At 38.7% G+C, this 23,015-nt stretch overlaps 1 protein-coding gene across 8 annotated transcripts in view; it reads left to right on the top strand.

The window, feature by feature from the left end:
- Window positions 1-23,015, top strand: part of MAPK10 (mitogen-activated protein kinase 10) — a 171,137-nt gene that overhangs the window by 123,885 nt on the left and 24,237 nt on the right. For 7 of the 8 annotated variants that reach the window (XM_063335094.1, XM_063335098.1, XM_063335095.1 and 4 more), the window contains 2 exons: window positions 16,812-16,994; window positions 18,441-18,565. In XM_063335094.1, the coding sequence (XP_063191164.1) occupies window positions 16,812-16,994; window positions 18,441-18,565 (308 nt within the window). Of the gene's footprint in view, window positions 1-7,608; window positions 7,681-16,811; window positions 16,995-18,440; window positions 18,566-23,015 lie in introns of all 8 variants that reach the window. The other variant, XM_063335101.1, reaches the window with a different exon arrangement.

Here is a 23,015-nt window from a genome sequence, read left to right as displayed (position 1 = left end):
TCAATAGTCATTTGTTAACCACTTTGGCCCCATGAATAAGAGTGTTCAGTGTTGGAAAGACAAGTTTGTGTATGGGTCCATATTATTTCTCCTCCCTCTGTGGCTGTCGATGAGCCAATCTAGTTTGCCTCCAAGGTATAGGAATAGCTGGAGACGCAGTTATGCAGCTGCAGGTAAACTTCACAGAACAACGTTACAATAAAGCTTCCCTTGGGTTTCTTGAGGCCTTCCAGCAGTGGACTTTCTAGCTGAAAGAGGCAAGTCTGTATAGAGACCAAAATTTTCAGTTCTTTTTAATTATTCAGAAGAACGCCTACTGTGTGCACTTGCTATCAATATAAGGAGCTTACTCGTTTCTAGCCTGGGGTGTAATAAGAGTCATGTAAAGCACAGTATACATCTAAGAAAAATTTCACAGCTACTGCCAAGTTTTATGGAAAGAAAAATTTAAAAAAGTTAATCTTAGCTAAACCATCGCACTAAATTACCATTGCACTTAGGTGCTGCTGACTTTAAATGAAATTCCATTTTTAAAGTATTCATGGAAATTAAAACACGGAGAAGATTAATTTCAGATCATTTCATCTACATAAATAAGAATCTCTCTCTAATTTACTATAAGAAAGCTCTGAACTCTTTATAGACTACATGTACCAGTGTATGATAACTGTCCCGGTTAGTATAAATGTTAAGTTACGCATTTTATAAAAATTGTGTGTGTTTCTTAACTTTATTAAAATGTTCTCTGAACATGTGTTCAGTCAAGTGCTATTTTCATTAGAAAACTGCCAAACAGTCCTTGAAAATAATGGCTCTGTGAGTATTGATGAGGTGTTTAATCTAATTGACCTAGTAGGACACTTGAGATACAGCAGGGCTTGAGGATTGGTCCATTCGAGTGCTGTCAGTTTGTAATGAGCCAGCTGGTTTTCAGAAAAACAGGAACACCTTCCAGCCTCCTGGAGAGTACTGGGTAGAAATAAGGATGGTACTCTAGCAAGTTCATGTGTGAGTCTTTCAGCAGATCAAAGGGGAAACAGTGATTTAGTCATAGAAATATATTGTGATAACAGCCAAGTGTCTTAAATTTGGTTAGGTCTGGATTACAGTGGTGAATATGGAAAACAGAATTCCTACTGCAAATAGTTTAGAGTCTAAGACAGTCAAAAAAGAAAATACCATTAAGATAGCAAGAGAGAAAAAAATACGAACTTATTTTATGTAACTGTGAACATCCAAAATGGATTGTGAGAAGTCAGCATTAACAGATGAAGTTAATGTTTTCTGTGTCCAGTTTTCAAAAATTCCTTTGTCCACCAGCTGTCTTTGAGAATGGTGGAATTAAGAGATGCTCTCTGACAACTGACAGAGAGTATTCTATTTTATTTTCACAGCATGCTGGGGGTTTTCTTAAACTTTGCTATAATAAAACATCTGCACTTCTGTTTAGTGCAGTCTGTTGTCTTTTGTATTCCCAGTATTATTTTCTTAAGGCTTGTTTTGTCTTTTAAAAAAATCAAAACCAACAATTAGCATCAGGTTTATTTAAAAGAAACTATTAAGAATGGCTGTCCTGGCTCTCCAGGTTGGATCAGCTGGTACGCGTTAGCCTGCTCCTTAATTGTCTGTTAGCTAGGATGGCATCGATGGCTAAGTTTGGATTTTGTTCAGATGGATGATTCCTCCCTGGGTATATGGTATTTGGTTTTGGACTCGGGACTTTTCTGAGAATATAGAAAGAGTTTGAATTATGGTGATGTTATTGGGGGAAGTTTGCTCATATGACATAAGGTCTGTCTCAAAGAGACTACAGTGTAGCTGTGAAAATGATTTGGCTGTTGCCATTCTTCTCTTTCTTTTAAATTCAGATATGTATACTCTAGTGTGTCTGTGTGTGTGTATATATATATAAAAAAATAACAGTTTCTAGTGCAATTTGCACTTAGTATAAGAGCTCCATGCTATCTGTGTGGTGTTTGGAGTGGATCACAGCTTCTACAAGGAAGATTTTTCATTTACCAACATTCACCTTAAAGCATGGGGCTGAACATGCAGTTTCAAAAGTGGCCAAGTGTTGAGGTGTAGATACGTGCTACACCTACTGCTGCCTCATATAAATTTCAGCCAAGGCAAGTTAATTGCCTTTTCAGACGCTTATGAAAATTGGATTGTCTCAAATGTTGGGTTTTTCTTCCTTCTTTCTATGCCATTAATCAGCTTTTGCTTGATGGCAACTGTACTAATTTTAGCTGAGTTTCACTGGTACAGTTGAGCAGAGAATTTAGAACTTGTAGACAAAACAGTACTAAAGTGTCTTTTGTCAAGAGCATGTAGGTATTTGGTCGGGATCAAAGTAGAGGTCTAGAACACACTCAAAATTACATATCATTTATCAGACATGAAAAAATATAGGTATACTTATATGATATGCTAATCTGTTTGTATTGTAGCAGGAATCTGTGGGATTCCTGCTGGAAGAGGTAAAATGAGTGTACTTGAATACTCTTTGAGACCTGGGAAGAGATACTTCAACATTTAAATTAAACTAAAAAGAGGATCTGAAGTTATCAACTGCAGGATCTGCAACATGTTTTAAATGTTACTGTCTGTTAGATACAGAGTAATGTGTTCAACATTCCTTGGCAAGATTCTCCATGGGTCTCTCTTACTGTGATGATTTTTTTATATAGTTATATTCAAAAGAAAATGGGTGACGGGGAAGGGCGTGAGTCATTCTTCATGCCTCCACTCATTCTTGAGCTTGCATCTTCAGGATTCCCACGGCCTTTTCTTAATATACACATGCCTCTTAATATCCTGTGATATCACTTCCAATCCCTCTGCAAGCTCTGCTGTTCTGAAAGGGGCAGTGAAGCATGAGTTCCCAAGGAAAAACAATAGTTTTTCAGCACTTGTTTGGCACTGCAGCCTAAGGGCCAGCCTCTGAGGGAGAGCACAGATCTGCATGTGATTCAAACCTCCCTCTGCATTTTTCCAGGTGGGCCAGGCTCTGGCACCTGCCTGTCTACTGCAGATCAATTCTGTCTGTGACAAATGAAGGTGAGCATGTGCTAGTCTGAATCCCAGAGAGTGACAGCTCAGCTATGTCATAAGAAGGCATGATGCATATCAGTTTGGAACTCAACAGAGTTAAAAAAAAAAAAAAAAAAAAAAAAAAAAAAAAGAAAAAAAGATAAAGTCATACTTTGGTTTGAAGTCTGACACATGAAATTGTGGCAACTCCCTTTCGGTCCATGTAGAATCTCTCAGGAGAGCAGCTGTACTCTACAGTGTTTTGCAGCTTCAGTTGCAGGTAGTAAATTAGAAGTCAATAATGCAATGTTCAAACACTTTGGAACCTTATTATTGTTATTGAGAAATATTAAGGTTTTAATAACATCATGTGGAAAGTGGTGTTTCAAATTAGAAAGGAAAGACTTTCTCCAGAAATCTTAATGGATTGAGCTGATACTGTGCTGAGCACTTGTTAAAACATGTTGAAATCCATGCATACAATAAATACAAGGGAAGGCTTTTAGTATCACAGTGAGGTCCTGAGATTGGAATGTCACAAAACTGGGAGGTTGCCATGATTTAGACAGAATTGAGAGAGGGAAGGGTTTGGTGGGTTTGGGAGGCTTTTAATCTTTGTCAAGTGTTTGTGCTATCTTCACAATTGCCAGGAGTACTGCACATCACAAACTTCCCTTGACATCAGCAGTCTGAAGCCTTTGTAGCTGTGCTATCTGGAGCTCATGAAAAAAAGCAGCTTTGCCTATGTATTACCCAGAATTATCAAGTATTTTTATAAACCATGTCCTTTTTTTTATTGCATGGAAACAACAGAAAAACCTGTAAAAACAAGCTGCAGTGTCCAATACAGATTGATCTATTTTTTATTCCTAAAAATTCAAGTAATTAAGGGCCTAATTAAGGGCCTCTGGTTCTTCAGAGCAGACCTCAGTGCAGATCTGCAGGACCACTCAACAACAGAGATGGAGGTAAAGGGAGGTCCTACCCAGCAAGGTGTCTTTCCATTTTAGGAGGATTTGGAGAGAGAAGCTCACTGTGTTGTGACAGGAATGCTGGCGCCTTGAAGTTTTACTAGAGTTTGTACCTCAGCCATTGGGAAACAGCATTGTGTGCTAAATATTTTGGACTGCAGTTACACAAATAAAATCAGGTATCATGATTTGCTTCATAAATATGTCTAACATAGTCTTCCCAAGTCAATTTTGGGGACATGATCATCTCTCTTCAGCTTGCAGAGGGGCGATTTCTGCATCACTTAAACGGGAGTTATTAACAAATGCGAATGGTTGGCATTCTCATGCTCAGGGCAGAGAGGAAGTGTGAACTAGCCCACAAAGTTGGGAAAGATAGCAAAGCTCATTCAGCTGCACCCGCATCTCTGGTCTCCAGAATATCCCGTGGCATGCATTTCATGAATTTTAATTTGAATGTCATGACTTTCATGGAATGCAAACCAGAGATGACTGAGTGCAGGTCTGAAGAGCCACTTCAGTAGGAGTTCTAACAAGAACAGTTGCAGATTTTCCTTATAGGCTCCCTTTCATTGTGTTTTGTCAATTCTCAGAGAACCTGCAGTTTGGCAGGAGGGGAATGCAGGGCCATTATGGAGGAATGAAGAAGGAAACCATGGTGTCTTCAGTGTCAGAGTGACACCCATGCTTTTTCCAATTCATCCAGTATGGTAGGAGCAGCCTACAGAAGGAAAACAGACGAGGAAATTCCATCTACAGCTGAGTTACAAGGGAGGTAGCCATGGAAGTCTAGCTTCGATCCCTTCCATATAGAAATATCTTTGGCTAGTTCTGCAGTTCCTGATCCTTCTGCACCTTTGCTGAAGGGAATCTGAAACCTGAAAGGATGAGCAAGCACTCATTTGGATCAGGAAGTACATGAGACTAAAGCAGAAAGAGGAACAGATGTCTTATTAATGTTCTTCCATCCCAACTCTCCCTTCTCTTCTCACCATCTCTTCTGGTCACCTTCCCTGTGAAGGGCCACGTAAGTGGCCAGACTAGACTGCTTCCCCAGGATACAGGAGGGTTTGGGGTGCAGGGGGCATGCATGTGTGGCAACAGAACAACTTCTGCTCAGCCTTCCCAAACTCTGTTCAAGCCCCGAGGGAGATTTTTTGAGGTTCCCATGGAGGACATATTCATTCCCCAAATGTTTTGCAAGACAGCCCTGACACAATCACTGTAGAGGGTATTTTTTTAACTGTTTGGCATGGAATCAGGACAAGGAGGTGTCCCAGCGGTTAAGATTTGCTGTATGAGTGAAATATTTCCTTTGTTAAGGAAAACACTTGCATGTAGTTTGTGGTGGGCATTTATTCAAGGTGGCTACGCCAGGGAGGCATTTGGTGTCCTTGTAAAACTTACTTATATTTTGAAGGATATGTACACACTCGGGAATACATTTCAGAGCAGCTCTGTGCAATAATCTGGTTTGTAGAGATTTTGAACAAATTAAAAATCTCCTAGTTGCTAAACTGAAGTTTTACCTAGAGTCACTCAGAGGTCTCTGTGACTATAAGTTAGCCTGCATTTGATTATAGCTTCAGGATATTCCACATGTTGGTGGAGCATTGCCAGTCTTCGTGAATATCTTGCATTTGGAAAAAATCTTTAACAAAATGTAAATTTTTGGTGCTTTGGAGTTGAGTGCAAATGTTTGGAGATTGTGGTTGGTTGGTGCTTCTGATGCTCATATGACTGAAGTTACTCAGAGTACATCTGTATTGATGTTGGACTAAATGAAACTGAGGATTGAGGCTTAGGTTTTTGTTCTGCAGTCCCTTAGGGAGCTTTGCACGACTCTGGGTGCCTTAACTGGGGCTTTTGACAGCTGCTGCTGTGTATGCTGAAATTCCTAACCTCCAACTAACTGCTTTTCTTAAACATGCAGTGAAACTCTGGGTTCTAATTTGGTCTAATTTCTAATTGGTTCAGGAGAGGAAAAAGAGGCAACAGTCAAGAAAGCACAGTTTTTTTCTCTTTGGACATTAGTTATACTCAGATGTTCATCTTTGCTTCTTCTGATTTGGAAATTTTCAAAGAGCTTCCTTCCTAAAACTCAGCAGGAGAGGAGAAATATCTCAGCTTTACAGAGTTTGCAGTTTAGTAAGTCATGACTTCAGCTTTTGTGGTTTTGCTCTTGAGCACAGCATAGAGCAGTAATGTCAGAAGACAGCCTCTGAAAATAAAAAGGAATTAATAACAGATGAACAAACAACTACTTGCTCTATCTTTCCTGATCTTTTGCATGCCATTTAGCTTGTCATGAAAGCAGCAATAATTTGCATCTCTAGGTTTGCTTCTTGCTTCCAAACAAGTAGCTTTTTATTTATATCTTCATTTGTTTATTGATTTATTTATTGTGTAGTGATGAAGCTTTTCATATGCCAAATAAAGCAACAGGGAACCTTAGACCCAGGCATGTAAAGATTTCCACAGATAGGACATTTGCCTTCGAAGTCAAATCCACTTTAAACTGTTGCTCAATATGAAATTAGAAGAATAAATTTAACCAAGCAGTATGACACTTTAATTTTTTTCCCCAGTTTCTGGCCCTGAGAAACCAGTCTTTCCCTTTTCTTGCTTCCATGCCCTGTGACTTATCATAGAGCAAGGACAGCAGAGGTAATGTGGTTTCATGCTATTGATATGGGGGCAAACGCCACCTTAATCCCTTACTCTGGATACAGGGAGTCTGATTTTCATCTCTGTTCCAGTGTAGATTGTGGTTAGCTTTGTTTGACCCAGCTGAACTGTTCTTCTTTGTACAAGGTAAATAGTCCCTGAATTTCAATGCAGAAGGTTTGCTCTGAATTTCAATGCAGAAGGTACAGCGTAGTGCTTCTGTGTCTCAACCGTCCTATTTAGAAATCACAGTTTCCTATCATAGCAAATGGAAATCCTATGAGATTCTCAAGACTCTTATTATGGACTGCTGGCACCACTGAGGTTCAGTGGAAGTGAGCCAACAGGCTCTAAAGCAAGCATTATTGGAGTCAAATGATCTCAACAAATTCTATTCATACCACTAAATAAGAGGTGGATATGTCTTCACGAGGACCCAAGTTCCTTTTGTGGCTTCTGGCAGTTCAGCTTGTGAAAATACGCATGGATCTCTGGTAACTGAAAGGATAAAGGAAAAGCAATTTGCATATCCTCATTGAATACAGAGATCAGCATTCATTTACAATACAAAGCAGTATCAACCTGTGTAATGAATGCAAATGAAAACTTAAAAAAGACAAAATTAATCAGTAAATTTTAAAGTTGTATTATGACACAGGAGCCAGCCGTGGGTCTCACTTGGTTTTCTTTAATAGCGTTGTTTTTCACCCACATTGGGCTATAGAAAACTGTTGGAGTTGTTTTTTCTCAGACCTGCTGTGTTGTCCTGGAACTTGCATGCTCAAGCAGAAAATCATCAGCAGAGAGTGACGGGCAGGTCTGTGTCTGCGGTGTGGGCTGCAGGCTCTGTGCTATGGCATGATTGGATAAGTCTTCTCATTTATTTGTTTCTCTGTTCCTGTTTTCTTGTTTACTTTCATTTCATTTTTATTTTCAGTTGACATGTGGTCAGTAGGGTGCATCATGGGAGAAATGATTAAAGGTGCTGTGTTGTTTCCTGGCACTGATCGTATCCTTCCTAGCAGCTGTTTTAGCCTCAGTAGGTACCTCCAACCCTTTCCCCTCCAGCCCCTTCCTGCTAGACTAGTGCTGACATACCTTTGTACTGTATCTAAAGAGCTGGGTTAAGTCCCATGGCAAAATCCTTGCAAGCCAAAATATCAAGAAACCGTTACTGCCTCTCAGTAAAAGAAGTCTTAGGTGGAAACCACAGTGAGTATAGTGTAAGGAGATGGAAAACAGCATCCTACGTGGTTCATCGGAATCCATTTCTGCAGCCAGTGACCACTTGCTTTTAGTTTTGTTGTTAAAAACGTCTCTTTATTAATGGCATTAATTGGGGGTGGTGTTTCATAAATGACAGGGTTTTTTAAGTTCAGGTTGTAGCATGGTAGGCTCAAGTCAGTTTTCCTCAGGATGGTGTGTGAGAGATTCTGCATTTTAGGAAGAAGCTACAATTAACTTGGACATGACTTTTAGAAATGCTTGTTTCTTTGCTTGTTTGCTCTGCAAGTGGTATTGAAATAGGAAAGTTGGAAATGGCTTCAGTTTGGGGATGACTTCTGCTTCCCAAGACTAAAATTATCACTTTGTAGCAATTTGATGACTCAAAAGGCTGGGAATTTCCTTGGAAACTGTTGTAGTGGACTTCAGTCTGTCATCCTTTATTTAAGTACGTGTAACTATTATGTGAAAGCAGAATGTATTTTTGACATCAGCAGAAGTGATTTGTAGATAATAAATGCATTAAATCAGTAGACAAGACGTCCAAACAGACCAAGTATCATTAATATTCTCACAGCTTTGTCTAGTAAGATTCGGATTTGTTTTTGTCCAAAACATTGAATGATCATATGCATGCTGAAATGAACGCTAAAACTCCCATGAGTTTTCATGGGATTTGGAGCGCATCTCACCTGCATATGTGAAAATAAACCTTTCCCTTCTATGTATTGATGGAACTCATTAGCACCTATTTGTGCTCCCAGGCTGGCTTGTGTTTTCTGTGAATGTGGAGTGAGAAATTTAAGTGTGGGGGTTAGATTAGTTCAGTGTTATAGTCAGTACTGCTTTTATGTTAATGGACTTACATTTTGCAAGGTGTAATCTACAAGTAAGTACAAAAAGAACTGAACAAGTCCTATATAGCACTTTAAAAACTAGTTTCTTTGACACAGCTTCATACTTGTTAAAAAGAAATCAAGGAAAGCCTCTATAATTAAACCATTATGTGTTCTTTATTGTTGCAATAACCCCACAGAAATTGGCATTACTTGACGCTGATTTGTTTGGGATTGTTCTGTAACTGAGTTCACGTTCTTCATTTGTATTTATAATACGTTGCTAAATTTGCACTGTGTTTTATGTACTACTCTGCTTTTCTTCTGCTGTTCCATGAGTGTCTATTCTGTGAACAGAGGACGATGTCATTGGTTTCTTTCAGGGTGCTGAGCACCCTTCCTTAAAGCCACCTCGTCTCCAAATCTGTCCTCCCCCACCTCTCCCCTGTTGCTGAGCAGCCACTGGCAGGGGTTTGGCACTTCTCATTCCTATGCCTGTCTGTACAGCTGAAAACCAGTCAGAACGTTGAAAAAGCAGACCAAGCCTGCTGAGATTGATGACCTCGTGACACTCCTTAAATCTGCATAGAAAACGCTTAGCATTTCTGGAAAAAATATTATTTCTTCAGACATGTAATGGAGTTGGGGAGCTGTATAATTCCATCAGCAGGGGCAATGAGCTCTAAGAGCTTGAGGGCAGCATACTTGAGGATGTATTTAAGTGTAGAAGGAGCAACAGTAATCAGAAATCTATTTCTTAAAAAAAAAAAAAAAAAAGCTTCCTCTTCAACATAAAATGGATGTAAAATGGGTTAAGACTGGCAGCGTACCAGAACTGGTTTTCAGCAATTTTTTCTTCACAGGCAGCACTTCATTTCACAACCACACTGTGACTTGAAGAGTGTTCAATGCTAATTTGTGTCCATTTTTATGCATAAATAACTGTGAAAAGCAGTTTTGAAATGGGAAGATGGAATATTCATGAGAAATGCATTGTCAGTCATATATTTGACTGCAAAATTTACTATTTGCCATTTTCCAGCAGTTAAGCAGTATAGGTCATTTGATATTGTCCTGTTTTTCAGAACTAAACAGTCTGTTCAGCTAACTGAAACGACTTCAGTAACAAAATAGAGCCATCTGACATGGTCATGGAAAAATCACAAGCAGAAAAATAGGAAATGCCTTTGAGTAAGTGCAGAGTAGAGTGCTTAGCTAGGCTGCAGCTCTGTTCCACTCCTGTAATCCATTTGAATTCACTGAAATCGCTTGGGTGGAGCCGAGTACAGAATCCACCTCTATTCTTTTTTTTGTGAGTGAATGCTTTGCAGTGTCCAGTATCCCCTGTCTTTTTACTTATCTTTCAAATTTTACTATTTCTCTACCATTTTTGGTGTGTGCATGTGACGCAGTTAATTGTGAGCTAAAGCTCTAAAGCTTTTTTTCTTTTTTTTAATATTAGCTAAAGCTCTAAAGCTTTTTTCTTTTTTTTAATGTTACATGAAACTTCTTTTCAAGGTTGACAGCAGTAGTTCTGCTTACAGAGAAACTATTATCATGAAGCTTGGATATACTTTTGCCTCGAGGAAGGAGAAAATGACAACATGATTTGTTGTGTTGCCTCAGGAGCTATTTGGAAAGCTGACTGTACCTGTGAGTTGACTCTTGTTCCATGTGGCGTTCTCAAAATTTTGAGGGAGACTGTCACTCTTTTCTCGCCACTGCATAAATGATCTGAAGGAGTTAAGAAGGTACCTTAGTCCTCTGGTGAGCTGTGAAAGTGGTAGATATACGTGGATTTTTTTATGGGTTTTTTTTCAACTGCAGAATGCATTTTGGGCACACAAGGAAGAATGTGCCTTTAAATTCTGTATTTGGGACTGCTTACAAGGAGACAAGTAGAGAAATGTTAGGTTAGAATGATGTCAGTTTCTCTTAGTATAAATCATAGATGGCCATACAAGCTATCTACAACTGCAATCATGTTATGCATGTCACAGCGACTGGGATATCGGGCTTTTACGCACAGTTTTACAGTTCATTTAAAAGGTATTTAATAATGCTAATGTTCATAGGTTGCCTCCTAGGCAAGGTACACGATGGTTGTGCATCCAGCTGTGCACGTTACAAAGGCACAAGTGTACCACAACAGAAGGTTCTAGAAGGCTAGAAACAGCCTGGAGGAGTATGAGTAGATACTGCAATGGTGAGGAGACATCTGTGAGGAAAACGGTAATGCTTACCTGAGGGCAAGATTGCAAACCTCTGCTGCAATATCTGGACTATCCACTAAGCACTGATTTGCTTGCTGCTGTGTAAGCAAAGATGCTCAGTAACTGAATGAAGTGCCGGCTAAAAGAAAATAGCAGTTGAAAATTTTAGTGGAGGTGTCATCATAGATATGCTTCCAAAGGGTTAATGACAGCTACACAACCAACACTGCTGTCTTCTAACTTCCAAATGATCAATGGTAATCTTTTGAAGTAATTTTATTTATGTGCTACATGTTATTTTTATTATCACCACATGTTCTATTATGGCATATAAATAGCAACTACTATTCTTAAAGTTGCAAAATATTTTCTGTTACAGTCAAATTTTTGCAAGTGACACATTCTTCTCAAAGCATTCACCTCGGCAAAGAAAATGCTCTGCGCTTGCTGTTTTGTCAGATGCTAATGTTTTCAATTTATTTTGTGTGTTTTTTGTAAACTGTGTTGACATCAGTATGTAAATTGACTGTGGAAAAAATAGGTATCTGATGCTGATGTCTCCCACGGTGAAGCTGGTTAGTTTGGTTTTTATTAACAGATTATTTTTTTAAAAAAGGTCCAATTTAATAAAATGAAAATGGGTTGAGCTATCAACTTTACTGTTGGTGTGACAACTTGATGTTGGGGAGGGCAATACAGAGCTCCTCATAATAATTATTCTAATTTTGACAATTTAGGAGCATCAAGAATTTGTACCCAAAGCAATGCAGTCAGTTTTCATCAGTGGAAACGTGTATTTAAGGATAAAACTTTCAGCAAGTTGGTTCCTTTAAGATTTTGAGATTGAAAAGAGACAAAGCTACCCTGTCTGTCTGCTGTGAAGGAAGAAGTCCGTGTCCATTTTGTTTTCATTGTGCCTGTCTTAATAAGAGCAAGATTTGACGTGCCCTAGTCCTAACCATCTCCAGAAGCAGCACATTTAGCCAGAAAGAGCAAATCTTGCTCCGGTGCAGTAAAGCTGGTGTAGATGTGCTGCTTCATAGGTGAAGAAAGTGGAGTCCTGTATGCTGGGCAGGGAAGCATCGTTGCCCACCATCACCACCACTGTCCTCCACAGTTCCAAAAGTTCTGGTTTTTGTCAGAACTAATTGTGGTTTTCACATCACAGTCCACAGATATTGCTTGAGGAGGATTTTGGGAAGAGGCTTTTCTAGCACAGCCACACTTCAGACCAGCATGGAAAAGGGATGATTGGTCTCTGGTGATTGGTTGGCTGTTAGATTTACAACAGGAGATTTTTTCCTCCCCCTTTTTTCAGGAAAAGAAACATTACAGTAAGAAAAAAGTAAGATTACAGTAAGTTATTGATAAAGGTTAAACAGCTGAGCACTGACAAGTTTCTGACTACTAGGGAAGAATGAATAGGCTTAACTATACGTGCGTCATAGTGTATTGTTATTTGTATTGCAGTAGAGCATACTACTGCAAACAGTATCTCCTGCAAAACCTTGCGTTGGATCATAAGAAAATATAATCTTTCACTCAGAAAAAGAAGTATGATTTACACAGACATTATGTGAGAATGAAAAAGAAAAATTATTGCCATTTTGAGGCTAGCTAGCTTAAGTATAAAGACAACAATTTGTTGTCTAAATTTCATTTCTTAATCACAAGCTATTTGTGCATCTGTAGAAATGCTTTTAATATTTTCTGATTGAGAGAGAAGAATTCTAAGTTTTCCCTTGTAGCCAGCTCCATTTTCCGGATTGTTTGAATGTTTGCAGAAATGTAATTCAACTGAAGTCTGCAGGCCAGCTGAAGGAACAGAACGGTGGTCCTTAATTCACACTTCTGAAATACTAAACACACATTGCATCAATGGGAACAGAAACAAAAGCAATGGTAAACTTTCAGTCTCTATCTCTAAATAGATGCTTTCCCATTAGAAATTTTGTGCATTTGCTTTAGAAAAATACACCTCTTAATCTGAAGTTCAGATTCTAGTTATTTTCCAAGTAAATAACCAAGTATTTAGAAGGCAAAGGAGGAGATGGTATTAGACTGCAAAGAGAAAAAGTGGTTGGGACTTGAGGCAACCTGAAGCCTCACTCAAAGATAAATCTTCATTCAGAAGATACATATTTTAGAATTGTTTTCTTAAATAAATTTACTTGCTGTAACTTTGGCTATCTTAATGTTAGTAAAAATGCTGCAGTGTTAGTGCCAGAGACAAACTAATAAATCCAGGTTAGATCCTTTCTTCTGTCTTAAGGCATACAGCTATTGTGTATAGCTGACAGGTTTCCTTATTCCCGTTTGGGGCAAGGGACAGCTGAGATGATTCAAATAGCTTTAAAGCAGACATTTCATCACTTTCCAGAGCTTTGGGTAGTAATTCTTTCCAGCTTCCAGTCTGTCCAACATTTGCTTAATTTCAAGGGGAAAAAGAGGGTCTTCTGTTAGCAGAAGTTTTTCTTTTAAGTTTTTTTTTTTCACTCAGATACAGGTTAATCTTTTTTGGCCTGGGAAGTTTCTGTCAGAGATACATAATCATTAACACTTTTTCAGTTGGTGTGCAAATAACATCTATAGTCACAACCACTCATTGGTGAACGTAACCTACAGTAGGTTTTGATTTACATTAGGACTGTTCTATAGTAACATTTGTTTTCTCCAGAATTGCTAAAGTTAATCCTGACTGCCAGCTACAGAAAGCTTCTTCTCTTTGCTTCGACATGTAGACCTCAGAATTTTCGCAAATTTTGTTTTTTTTTAATCTTGTACCATGACGGGTACAACCTTATTGTCAGGGGCACCACAGATGCATTACAACCAGTGACTGTATGAAAGATAACAATGAAATGGAGCTGGACCAGTATTCAGCAAGAACATTATTACATTCTTGCACGTTTTCATGTGTTGGACTTCAGAATATAATCCAGTGCTAGTAAGGCCTAGGTAAGTGGAGAAACAATACCAGAGAGAAAATGTGTGTGTCCATCTCACTGAAAAAAGTTCAGTCTCCACCTGCTCTCACTGGGCACAGTTTTGCTATTGCTATTATTAGGACAAAAACAGGTCCTGAGTGCACCATCGTGTCAATTTGTGTGTGTGTGTATAGATACATAAAAAGAGCAAATCAATATATTTTATTAAAGGGTTTTGTCAGTATTTGAGCAACGTAAGTCAGAACTAATACAGTAAAGAAGCACAATTACCCATTCGGATCATTCAGTTACTCAAAACCAGTCCCTGAAGTTGTGGTGGTGTAAAGCCTGACATTTTTGGACCTTGGTGCAAGCCAGGGCTGCAAAAGCTACAGTGCTGTCCTCCTGTAAATCAAGGCTAATTGGGGAGTGGAACATGGTGGCTCTGCCAGCTTTCTTGGCTTTGGCTGTTGTCTTTGCACTGATGACTCATGAATCTTCTTCCATCTCTTAAAAATCTTCCAGTTGTGGGCGGTAGCCTGCTTGTCTGTTGTCTCTTAGTGAGAGCGTTTCTGTCAGCTTAGAAGGGTGTGCAGTGGGCACTGACCATTGGAGGAGGTCAGGATTCTCCTTCTCCCCTTCCCATGACCATTGACAATGGTTCCTGCCATGTGGGCCCTATTTTGGGATATTTTTTTACTCTTTCCCCTTATCACACACACCCAGAGCATCTTACTACATCTTCCCTCTCAACATGTCCAAGTCCTGCAACATTCTGTAATCCCAAAGATCTGTCTCTTTTTGGCCTTCATTAAATGCCTTGAGAGATGGTTAACCTGCTCTGTACAGTAGAGCATAAGCTTCTGATGTCTGCTTTGAAGCAAGTCCTGTATCTGGCCCTCCCTCTTTATCAAATGGCCTTCACTCAATCTGCACAGGTAATGCTTCCAGTGATGCTTTTATACCTTGGCTTTCTCACCCACTTGGCTTCTCTTGCCACAACTAACAGCACCTTCATTTCTGTGTTCTCTGTTCTCTGCAAAGCATTTACATACTCTGTATTTTCAAGCTACTCCGAAAGACCTGCTTCTGAAATAGTCCAGCCGGCAAACAGTGAGGTGTGTTAACTTGAATTCAAGTTTAAAATGTCAAAACACTTTATTTTCTAATAAATTGTTTAATGAAATATTCAAGCTACTCTTTGAGCAGCTATAGTCTTGGATAACTTAATTGTTGTTGCAATTCTTTAGTTTTCTTTTAAGAAAAAGGTATTTTTCATGGACAGCACAAGATCCATACAGGCTGTGGAGTGTTTGTGTGTGAGGTGTTGTTCTACATAAATCTTTGATTTGGTTTAAAAAATGAAAGTTGTTCAGAAGTTTACAGACCACTGCTATTTCTAGCAACATTTTCAGTTGAAATTAAAACCATTCAAAACCCTGTTTCAGCATTCTTAAATCATGTTTAAATTGTTTTCATTCCTTTAAACACTTCTGATTAGTAAAACTGCAATTTTTAAAGGAATTATTTGATTTTTGTGAAAATAAGACAGTTCAAGTGAACCCAAATTAAGTCTGTCTTGAATTTTCAAGGTATCTGAAAATACTGTTTCTATCTCCTGAAACTGAAACATTTTTTTGAAAATCTGAAATTTCTACTGCACCAAAGAGCTGCTTTTTGCCTGACCTTTTTTTTTTTTTTTCCTTATCTTTATTCTGTTGACTTGATTTCTCTCCTAGATTGTGAGGAACTGTCTTTAGTATTTGGGAAACTCCTCCACACTTATGACACTCATGACAATAATAGCTTAGAAGAATAATTAAAAAAAACCCAACAAATCTGTGCTGAAATGCTTTGAATGTTTGTCTTCTAAAAGCTTTTTATTTCCAGTGTGTTCTTAACAAAACTCCATCGCATTTCTTAGCATCAAGGTACCCATGGCTGCATGTACTCTTCCTTTTTTTTTTTTTTAATGTTGTCATCATATCCTTATGGGAATATTCTCTGTGAATTAGACAGTGTGATGTAAAGATGGTGCTGATTTTATAGACATTTGCTTAATAATTATATTTTTTTTGGCACAGTAAGGCTTGTTCTGAAGATGGCTGGAAGAGCTCCATAACACCTATCAGATGCCTAATTGTTATCTCAAGAAAACTAAAAAAATCAACACCAAAAGGAAAAAAAAAAAGCTCAGTACAAATTGCCTGTAACACAATTTCTTTTTAACCAGGAGGCCCTGTTTCTTATTAGTCAGTAACAGTTTAGCAATGTAGCCATCACATTTGCAGTTAAAGAGAAACATCTGTCTATACCTGAGGCATCATTTGTCTATAGAAAATGAGCCCCAGTGCATTCTTATGAAATCAAACAAATTACTTTTGAGGGGTTGCTGGTTGGGTGGTTTTAGCAAAATTAGCACCAATAAAGTTATTGGAGTGAGTAAACCTCCAAGTGTGAAGCAGATGAGTTGACAGTGACTTCTGTCCCACGCAGAACTGCTTTTAGCCAGCTGGATCACTCTCCACAGACTGAATAAAGAAGGCAGGTGAAGGTGTCGTCGTTCTCTCCTGCACCTGTGTAGCCAAGGTGTCATGGAGGAAACTACCTGCATGTAAAAAAAGGGAGTGCAAGTCACTGGATTGCAAGTTAAAAATAAAGATGGTAAAAAGTCTTGACCCAAAGAGAGGAAGCTGTGTATTTTCCTGTGGTGCTGGTGGTTTTAGGGTGGCACAGTGCCCTCAAGTAAGTATAGTTGAGAGAGTTTTGCCCTTTGCAGGCTGTAGGACCTGGAGGTATAATGATGAAAAAAAGACAGTGACTGCAAAGATGTTATGAAGGGAGTGAAACACTTCTGAGGATTCTCAGAGAACGCTCAAACAGAAATGTCAGGAGACTACACGTGTTTGCATTTCATTTTCCTTAACTACTGATGTTCAGATATTGATCAGTGGAATAAAGTTATTGAGCAGCTGGGAACACCCTGTCCGGAATTCATGAAGAAGCTGCAGCCGACGGTACGGAACTATGTTGAAAACAGACCCAAGTACGCTGGCCTCACTTTCCCCAAACTTTTTCCAGACTCTCTCTTCCCAGCTGACTCGGAACACAACAAACTCAAAGGTACGTCTGACAAAGCGACACGGTTCGCGTGTCAACAGCTACAATGCAATGAAGGGGTTTTCCATTTTTCTTCTCTCTAGTTGCACTCCCTTTTAATGCAGTTAGTTGCAGAGATGAATAACTGCATGGGTTTTATTCAGCTGAGAGGCAGCTGTTGGAAATAATTTTTGGAGACCCTGGTGCTTGGGAAGCCAAGGGAACATATGTGTTGAGCTGATGTGTTGAGCATATCCCCATGGTTTTCTGTGTGATGTTTCTGTACCATGAGGAGCTACAGTGTTCCTTTACTCTCATTCTTAAACTTGTAACGCAAAGGAGCAGTAGAAATTCCATCAGAAATCTCAGCACTTGCACTGTTTTGTTTTAGGTGAAAAATACCAGTTCAGCCAGATGCTCTACCTTTAGTAGACAACAGAAAGATATTAGCAATGTTAGCCAAAATGGTCTCAATGTAGCTGAGGTTTAATATCTGCTATGGGTGGATTTCTTCTTTTGAAAAATGTTGCAAGTTGATTTGGATATGTGAAGTAGAGCACTAACAATTACAGTGTGCCTAGATGTACCCCTGTAAAGTATATATTGCAATGATTTTAATCATATACTGAAGTCTTGTTTTACTTGAACACAGGGCATTGACCTTCAATTGGAAAGTGATTAATGTGTGTTTAGTTTAGAAAGGATTTCTCGACACAGGTCTGGAAACCCTGCAAATTTGTACTGTGTATCAGTTCTGCACCACTTGAGTACTTGGGCCTGCTTACTACAGTGGCATGTAATGGTTTTCAGTTGCTTGCGATTTGCATGTCATTACATTATACAGAATACTCTTCCAATTAACAACTCTTTCATAGCAAGGCTGCTTCCTCAGCTCTGGGATCAAAGTGAAAGGTCTGAGTAGATGCTTTTGGATACACAACATTGTATACTCCTACTACAATAAAATTGAATAACAGAATTTTCTTGGATTTGGAGCTAATGAATAGAAATGACTGTCAGACAGTGCTGTTATCTTTTGGATACAGGAAGTATGTGCATCGTAAGAGTACCTGTAAGTTCCAGGCTTTGATTTAGTAGTGCCGTGATTTTAGACTTCAGTATGCGAGCTTTTGTTTTCTGATCCTGGCAATAGTGCAGATACCTCAAGCACTTTTTTCGTGGGTATATTATTCATCCCCCTACATGGAATCTGCATACAACATGTAAAATCTCATTAAAGCTTGTTAGGGGATTTAAGGTATGCAGCCCTGATGTTGGCACCTTCCTAATGAATCTGACCTAAAATGATTACTGAAGAACTCTTGCTATAACAAAGCAAGGGGCAGAAGTACACACAAACAATCTCTAAAAGGGTTGTTTCATTGTTACTTTCCTAACCCAATTAACCCTCCTCTGGAGGCAGTGATTGTTTTGTACTAATACTATGTTTATCTGATTTCCTTGTTCTAGCCAGCCAAGCCAGGGACCTTTTATCAAAGATGCTAGTCATTGATCCGGCCAAGCGAATATCAGTAGATGAAGCCTTACAGCATCCATACATTAACGTCTGGTATGACCCAGCAGAAGTGGAGGCGGTAAGTGAGGCGTGACTCCTTACTTCAGACAGCTAAATGTAGATATCGTTTATAGATTCCTACTGCTTTACAGCGGCTTCATAACGAGCATGCTTTAAAGAAACAAGTTGTTGAGACTGTGGTGGTCTTTGGGTTTATGTGAAATGAGACCTGTAGGGACAGGATATATCTCTTTGTTAGATTAACTGACAATAGATAGAAGAAGCATAAACACTTCAAATATATGAAATCATTTTTTGCTTTCTTCTAGACAACATGAAGAAAGGATTTTGAACCCAGTAGCTCACCGTGTTTTTCTACCTATATAAGTCAGTCTGGCAAAAGATACTTACTCTCTAAAACCTTTCCTATGTTTGTTCCTATGTTCCATTGCTTCCTATGTTTGTGTTCAGGATATATGTGGAGAGGAGGAGAATTAAACAAAACAATACAAAATGCTGAAGTCAGGATTCGGAAAAATCTTAGTGGGACATAAATTATTCATTAAAATGAACCACGGGCTCATGTGTTTTCCTGGGCCATAGTTAAATGTTCGGTATCATGCACACTGTGTGCAAACAGAAATGGAACTTTTCGTATATGTATACCTTGATGAGGCTGGTGTTAACAGGAATAAGTGCAATCTGTAGGCACTTCAGCGACGTGGTATAATATGTATAGGTATAAATTCAGAGATGTTTTCTGTAATACTAACCATGTACGAGAACAAAGCTCAGTATTTCAACACATTTAGAAATCTTACTTAACCATAGTAGGAAACTAAGACCATGAACCTTGCAAAATTAAATCACTGCTGTTTGGCGGTATGCTGCAATTCAGTGGATATTCTTGAAAATGCAGTAAACTTCAAAAGTAACCAGAATGCACAAAACTCCATCAAATGTCACCCACGTGGGATTTTTGCAGAGTATGTTATTTAGGAGTGCTTTATGGGGATGGTTCTGCTATCTAGAGAGCCTTCAGGTTTTGTGTCCTGTTTAGTTTTCTTCAAGAAAAATATTTATCAGTCTGAAGCGTAAACATTTAATACCTCACAGTATTTTACCCCCTGGCATGTACATTTTAGTGCCTTCCCTCTTGAAGATCTCATTCCATCGTCAGATACTTTTGTTGTATTTCCATGCATTTCTTAACTCTATTTTACGGAACTGCTCTGATTTTAGAACTCAGATTTGAGTCCCTCTTTATATGTCATTGCCCATGAATTTAACCATGGAGAGCCACTTCTGATGCAGAACAGGAAAGGAATTTGGTACAGTGCATATTTTGATGTAATGATTTGCCCAATTTCCAAATGTATGCTCTTAGTTGTATTTCAGATTGAAGCGGAGGTTGCCCTTTTAGAAAGAAAAATTTGCCACACACGTCTAGAATTACAGCTGATCTTGAACATCGTATTACTGTCCTCTTATGCAGCCAGAGTTACATCGGGGTACATCAATGGCAGAAGAGACAATGGTTTAATTTCTGATTGTACCACAGAGTCCTCACATGATCTAGAACAAACCACATCCTTTCTCTGGATTGTGACTGTAAAACAGTAATAATAATTATTTGTTTTGCCTGCCAGGTGAATTGACTGGAATCTAATGAGCCCACTAGCTCTCCAAAGCCTGTAGTAATTACATTCTAGTTCATTGAGGCATTTGTCTCTTACTTGTGCTTCCTATCACCATAGATACCTGTACAAATGTTGTGCCACATGGTATAAAATCACATTCCTTGCATTTTCACTGTTGACTGCATTTCATTGCTCAGTAAATGACTACAGAAGGTGTAAGGCAGTGGAAAACCAAACTGTCATTGCTCCCATAGTAGCTCAAAGAACAGAGGATGTCCTGTGAGGAAGGAACAGTGCCTTTAAATGTTCAACTTCAAGTGCTCAATGTTGCCCCAGTTATTTGTAGTTTTCATCTTTGTGTAAATTGCGTATTTTTACATAACCCTCTGTACTCCATAACCCTCTCTACTCTTCACCCACCTTGTACTTTGCACAGTTATTGTCTAGTTAACATGAGATGAACATCAGCATCCCCAGCTTTCTCTCTCTCTTAGCTTCAGAGTTTTCTCTTCAAAACATGCTGTATCTTGTCAATAATATACTACAGAATCATACTAATACTTTTGTCATGAGTACTGTGACCGTGAAGTTTTATTGAATTGGTTTGACATCAATCAGTCTATGGCACAGAGACCCTTCTTCTCTTGGGATCGCAGCAGGTTAAAAACCGGGAAGAGTCAGGTTGTGTGCAGTGTAACCTGAATAGAAGAGCATGGGATTAATAAATATTCATTGTATTATTTCAGAGTGCTAGGAATTCTAGAAAGAGACTGGCTTCACTTAACACTCATTATTTTTTCCAATCTCATTTTCAAAGGGAAAGTTAAACTGGAAGACTTTCTTTTTGCAATTAACTGCTTATTAAATTCTAAATTTCCATCTGTTCATGCTGACACACCTTCAGTGGCTAGCTGTGAATCATTTACCAATTATTTTCTGGAGAAAACTTAACTCAGTTGGATTTTCTTTGTCTCTTGATTCAGCTGTTGAAGTGCATGGAATAAATTTCTCAAACAGATTCATGGGAGATTCATGGCTTTCTGCTCTTTCTCAAAAGAGTGTCCTGAGGTTCTGGGACTGATAGTAACTGGCAGTGCCTCTTCGAAGAGTAGTTATTGCAACACTGGAGAGAAAGTTTTACTTGTGTGTCAGTGTCCAGCCACTTCTGGCTGAACGCTTGATGTCTGATTGGCTATTAGGTGAAGGTAGCTGTATGTGATAAACTTGTTTGTTGGTAACACAAGTGATTGACTGATTTAGTGCTTCAAGAATGAAGTAACTTGTTTCCTCTTGGGAAAAGCTGTGTTGGTGTGCACAACAGGCTGCGTCCATGTGTTTGTGACCTCAGGCATGAACCAGGGGAACCTCCTGTAAAATCCAGAATACTGTTTGGCATATCTTGTAACACTGCACTGACATCCGATGTCTTGAATGATTTCAGTTTTGTGCTTATGCTGTAAGCCCCAGGCTCTGCATTGTGTTAACTCCCTTGTTCTACTTCTGTGTTACTTGTTGCAATTTTATATTATTAAGGGTTCTGGATAAAGAATTGAATTACAAGAGTTTTTTGTGCCTCTCAAATACATACTTCACTGAAATATCCACCTTGTTACAGTTGCAGAAGAGTTAGGATCAAATCGCATATACATTTCCTAACGCCATGCATTAAGCATGTCATGGGAAATGGTGACACGACTATCGTGTTATGTATTTTTGTTAGATCTTGCCAACTTCGTAGCAGGGGTAGGAGTTGGTACTCATCTAAAAATGTCCAACAAATGAGCTCTTTGAAAGATAGGTACTTTTGCTGATTCATTTAATAATCTGACTGAATTTGTCTATACTGAATTAACCCACAAAAGTTATAATAGGGTACAATTGCATGGATAGTAGTATTTGAATGACCTAAAACCTAAAATGGTTTTCTGGCTCATCAACGTTAGTTTTTGCCAAAACAAACTTCAGGGATATCGGTACAAAGAACAGATTTGAGTCTTATTCTTCCAGGTTCTGTACATCTTAAATTTCGCATTTCATTTTAGATGGAACAAGTCATTTTTCCCTGTCTTGGTAAGCTATTTCATTAACGTGTGCTATGAAACAACAGTACTAGCATGTTTCATCAGTGAATTTTCTAAGGGATCTCTGGATCCAGCCCACTGAATTTTGGAAGGTGGAAATGGAATTTACGTCTGCCACCGGACCTCAGTTCTGCAGCTGAACCTGTTTCTAGATGTCAGCCAGAAGAAGATTATAGATCACAGCACTGTTGAAATGTGCTGAAATCCTCATGCTCAGTCCAGGTCTTTTTGTCCACAACCTATGCTGTAGTTTGTGAAGCTTATAAAAATTTCTCATGGAAAAGGTAGAGAAATGTGTACCGATCATTAACTGTTTCACTGAATGCATTTAAGAGTTTGTCCCAGTGTGGTCTCAACTTTTTGTGCCTACCTATCTTAGCTGCGTTTGGGAGCCAGCTTTTATAAATGAAGGACAAAAGCAAATGAAAGACTACAGTCTAAATAGTTTTTTCAAACCATTTAACCCCCTTTTTCCTTATGATTATTCATGTACGGATTTAGCATCTGTGTTCATGATTGGAACAGGCTGACAAAAGGTTTATGCAAACATGTATCAGCCTAAGGCAAGTCTGCTACTATAAAGTTTCTATTCTTAGTGTGTAATAAGTTGCATGAAATTGTTTGTGTTCCCTGCCTGGAAGATTTTCAACCCAAGGAAGAGGTGGTGATATTTTCTCTTTCTATGACAGTATTGCAAACTTACGTAATAATAAATCAATGGAAAGAGACTGAGCCGATGTGGAGCACAACAGTCATTCAAAGCAATATCCTTTGCAACACTTCTCTGTTTCTTAAATGTATTATCTCA

The sequence above is a fragment of the Chroicocephalus ridibundus genome, chromosome 5 (genome assembly GCF_963924245.1).
Source record: "Chroicocephalus ridibundus chromosome 5, bChrRid1.1, whole genome shotgun sequence".
NCBI lineage: Eukaryota > Metazoa > Chordata > Aves > Charadriiformes > Laridae > Chroicocephalus > Chroicocephalus ridibundus.
Note: the sequence above shows the minus strand (reverse complement) of the source record. Positions and strands in the feature narration are given on the sequence as shown.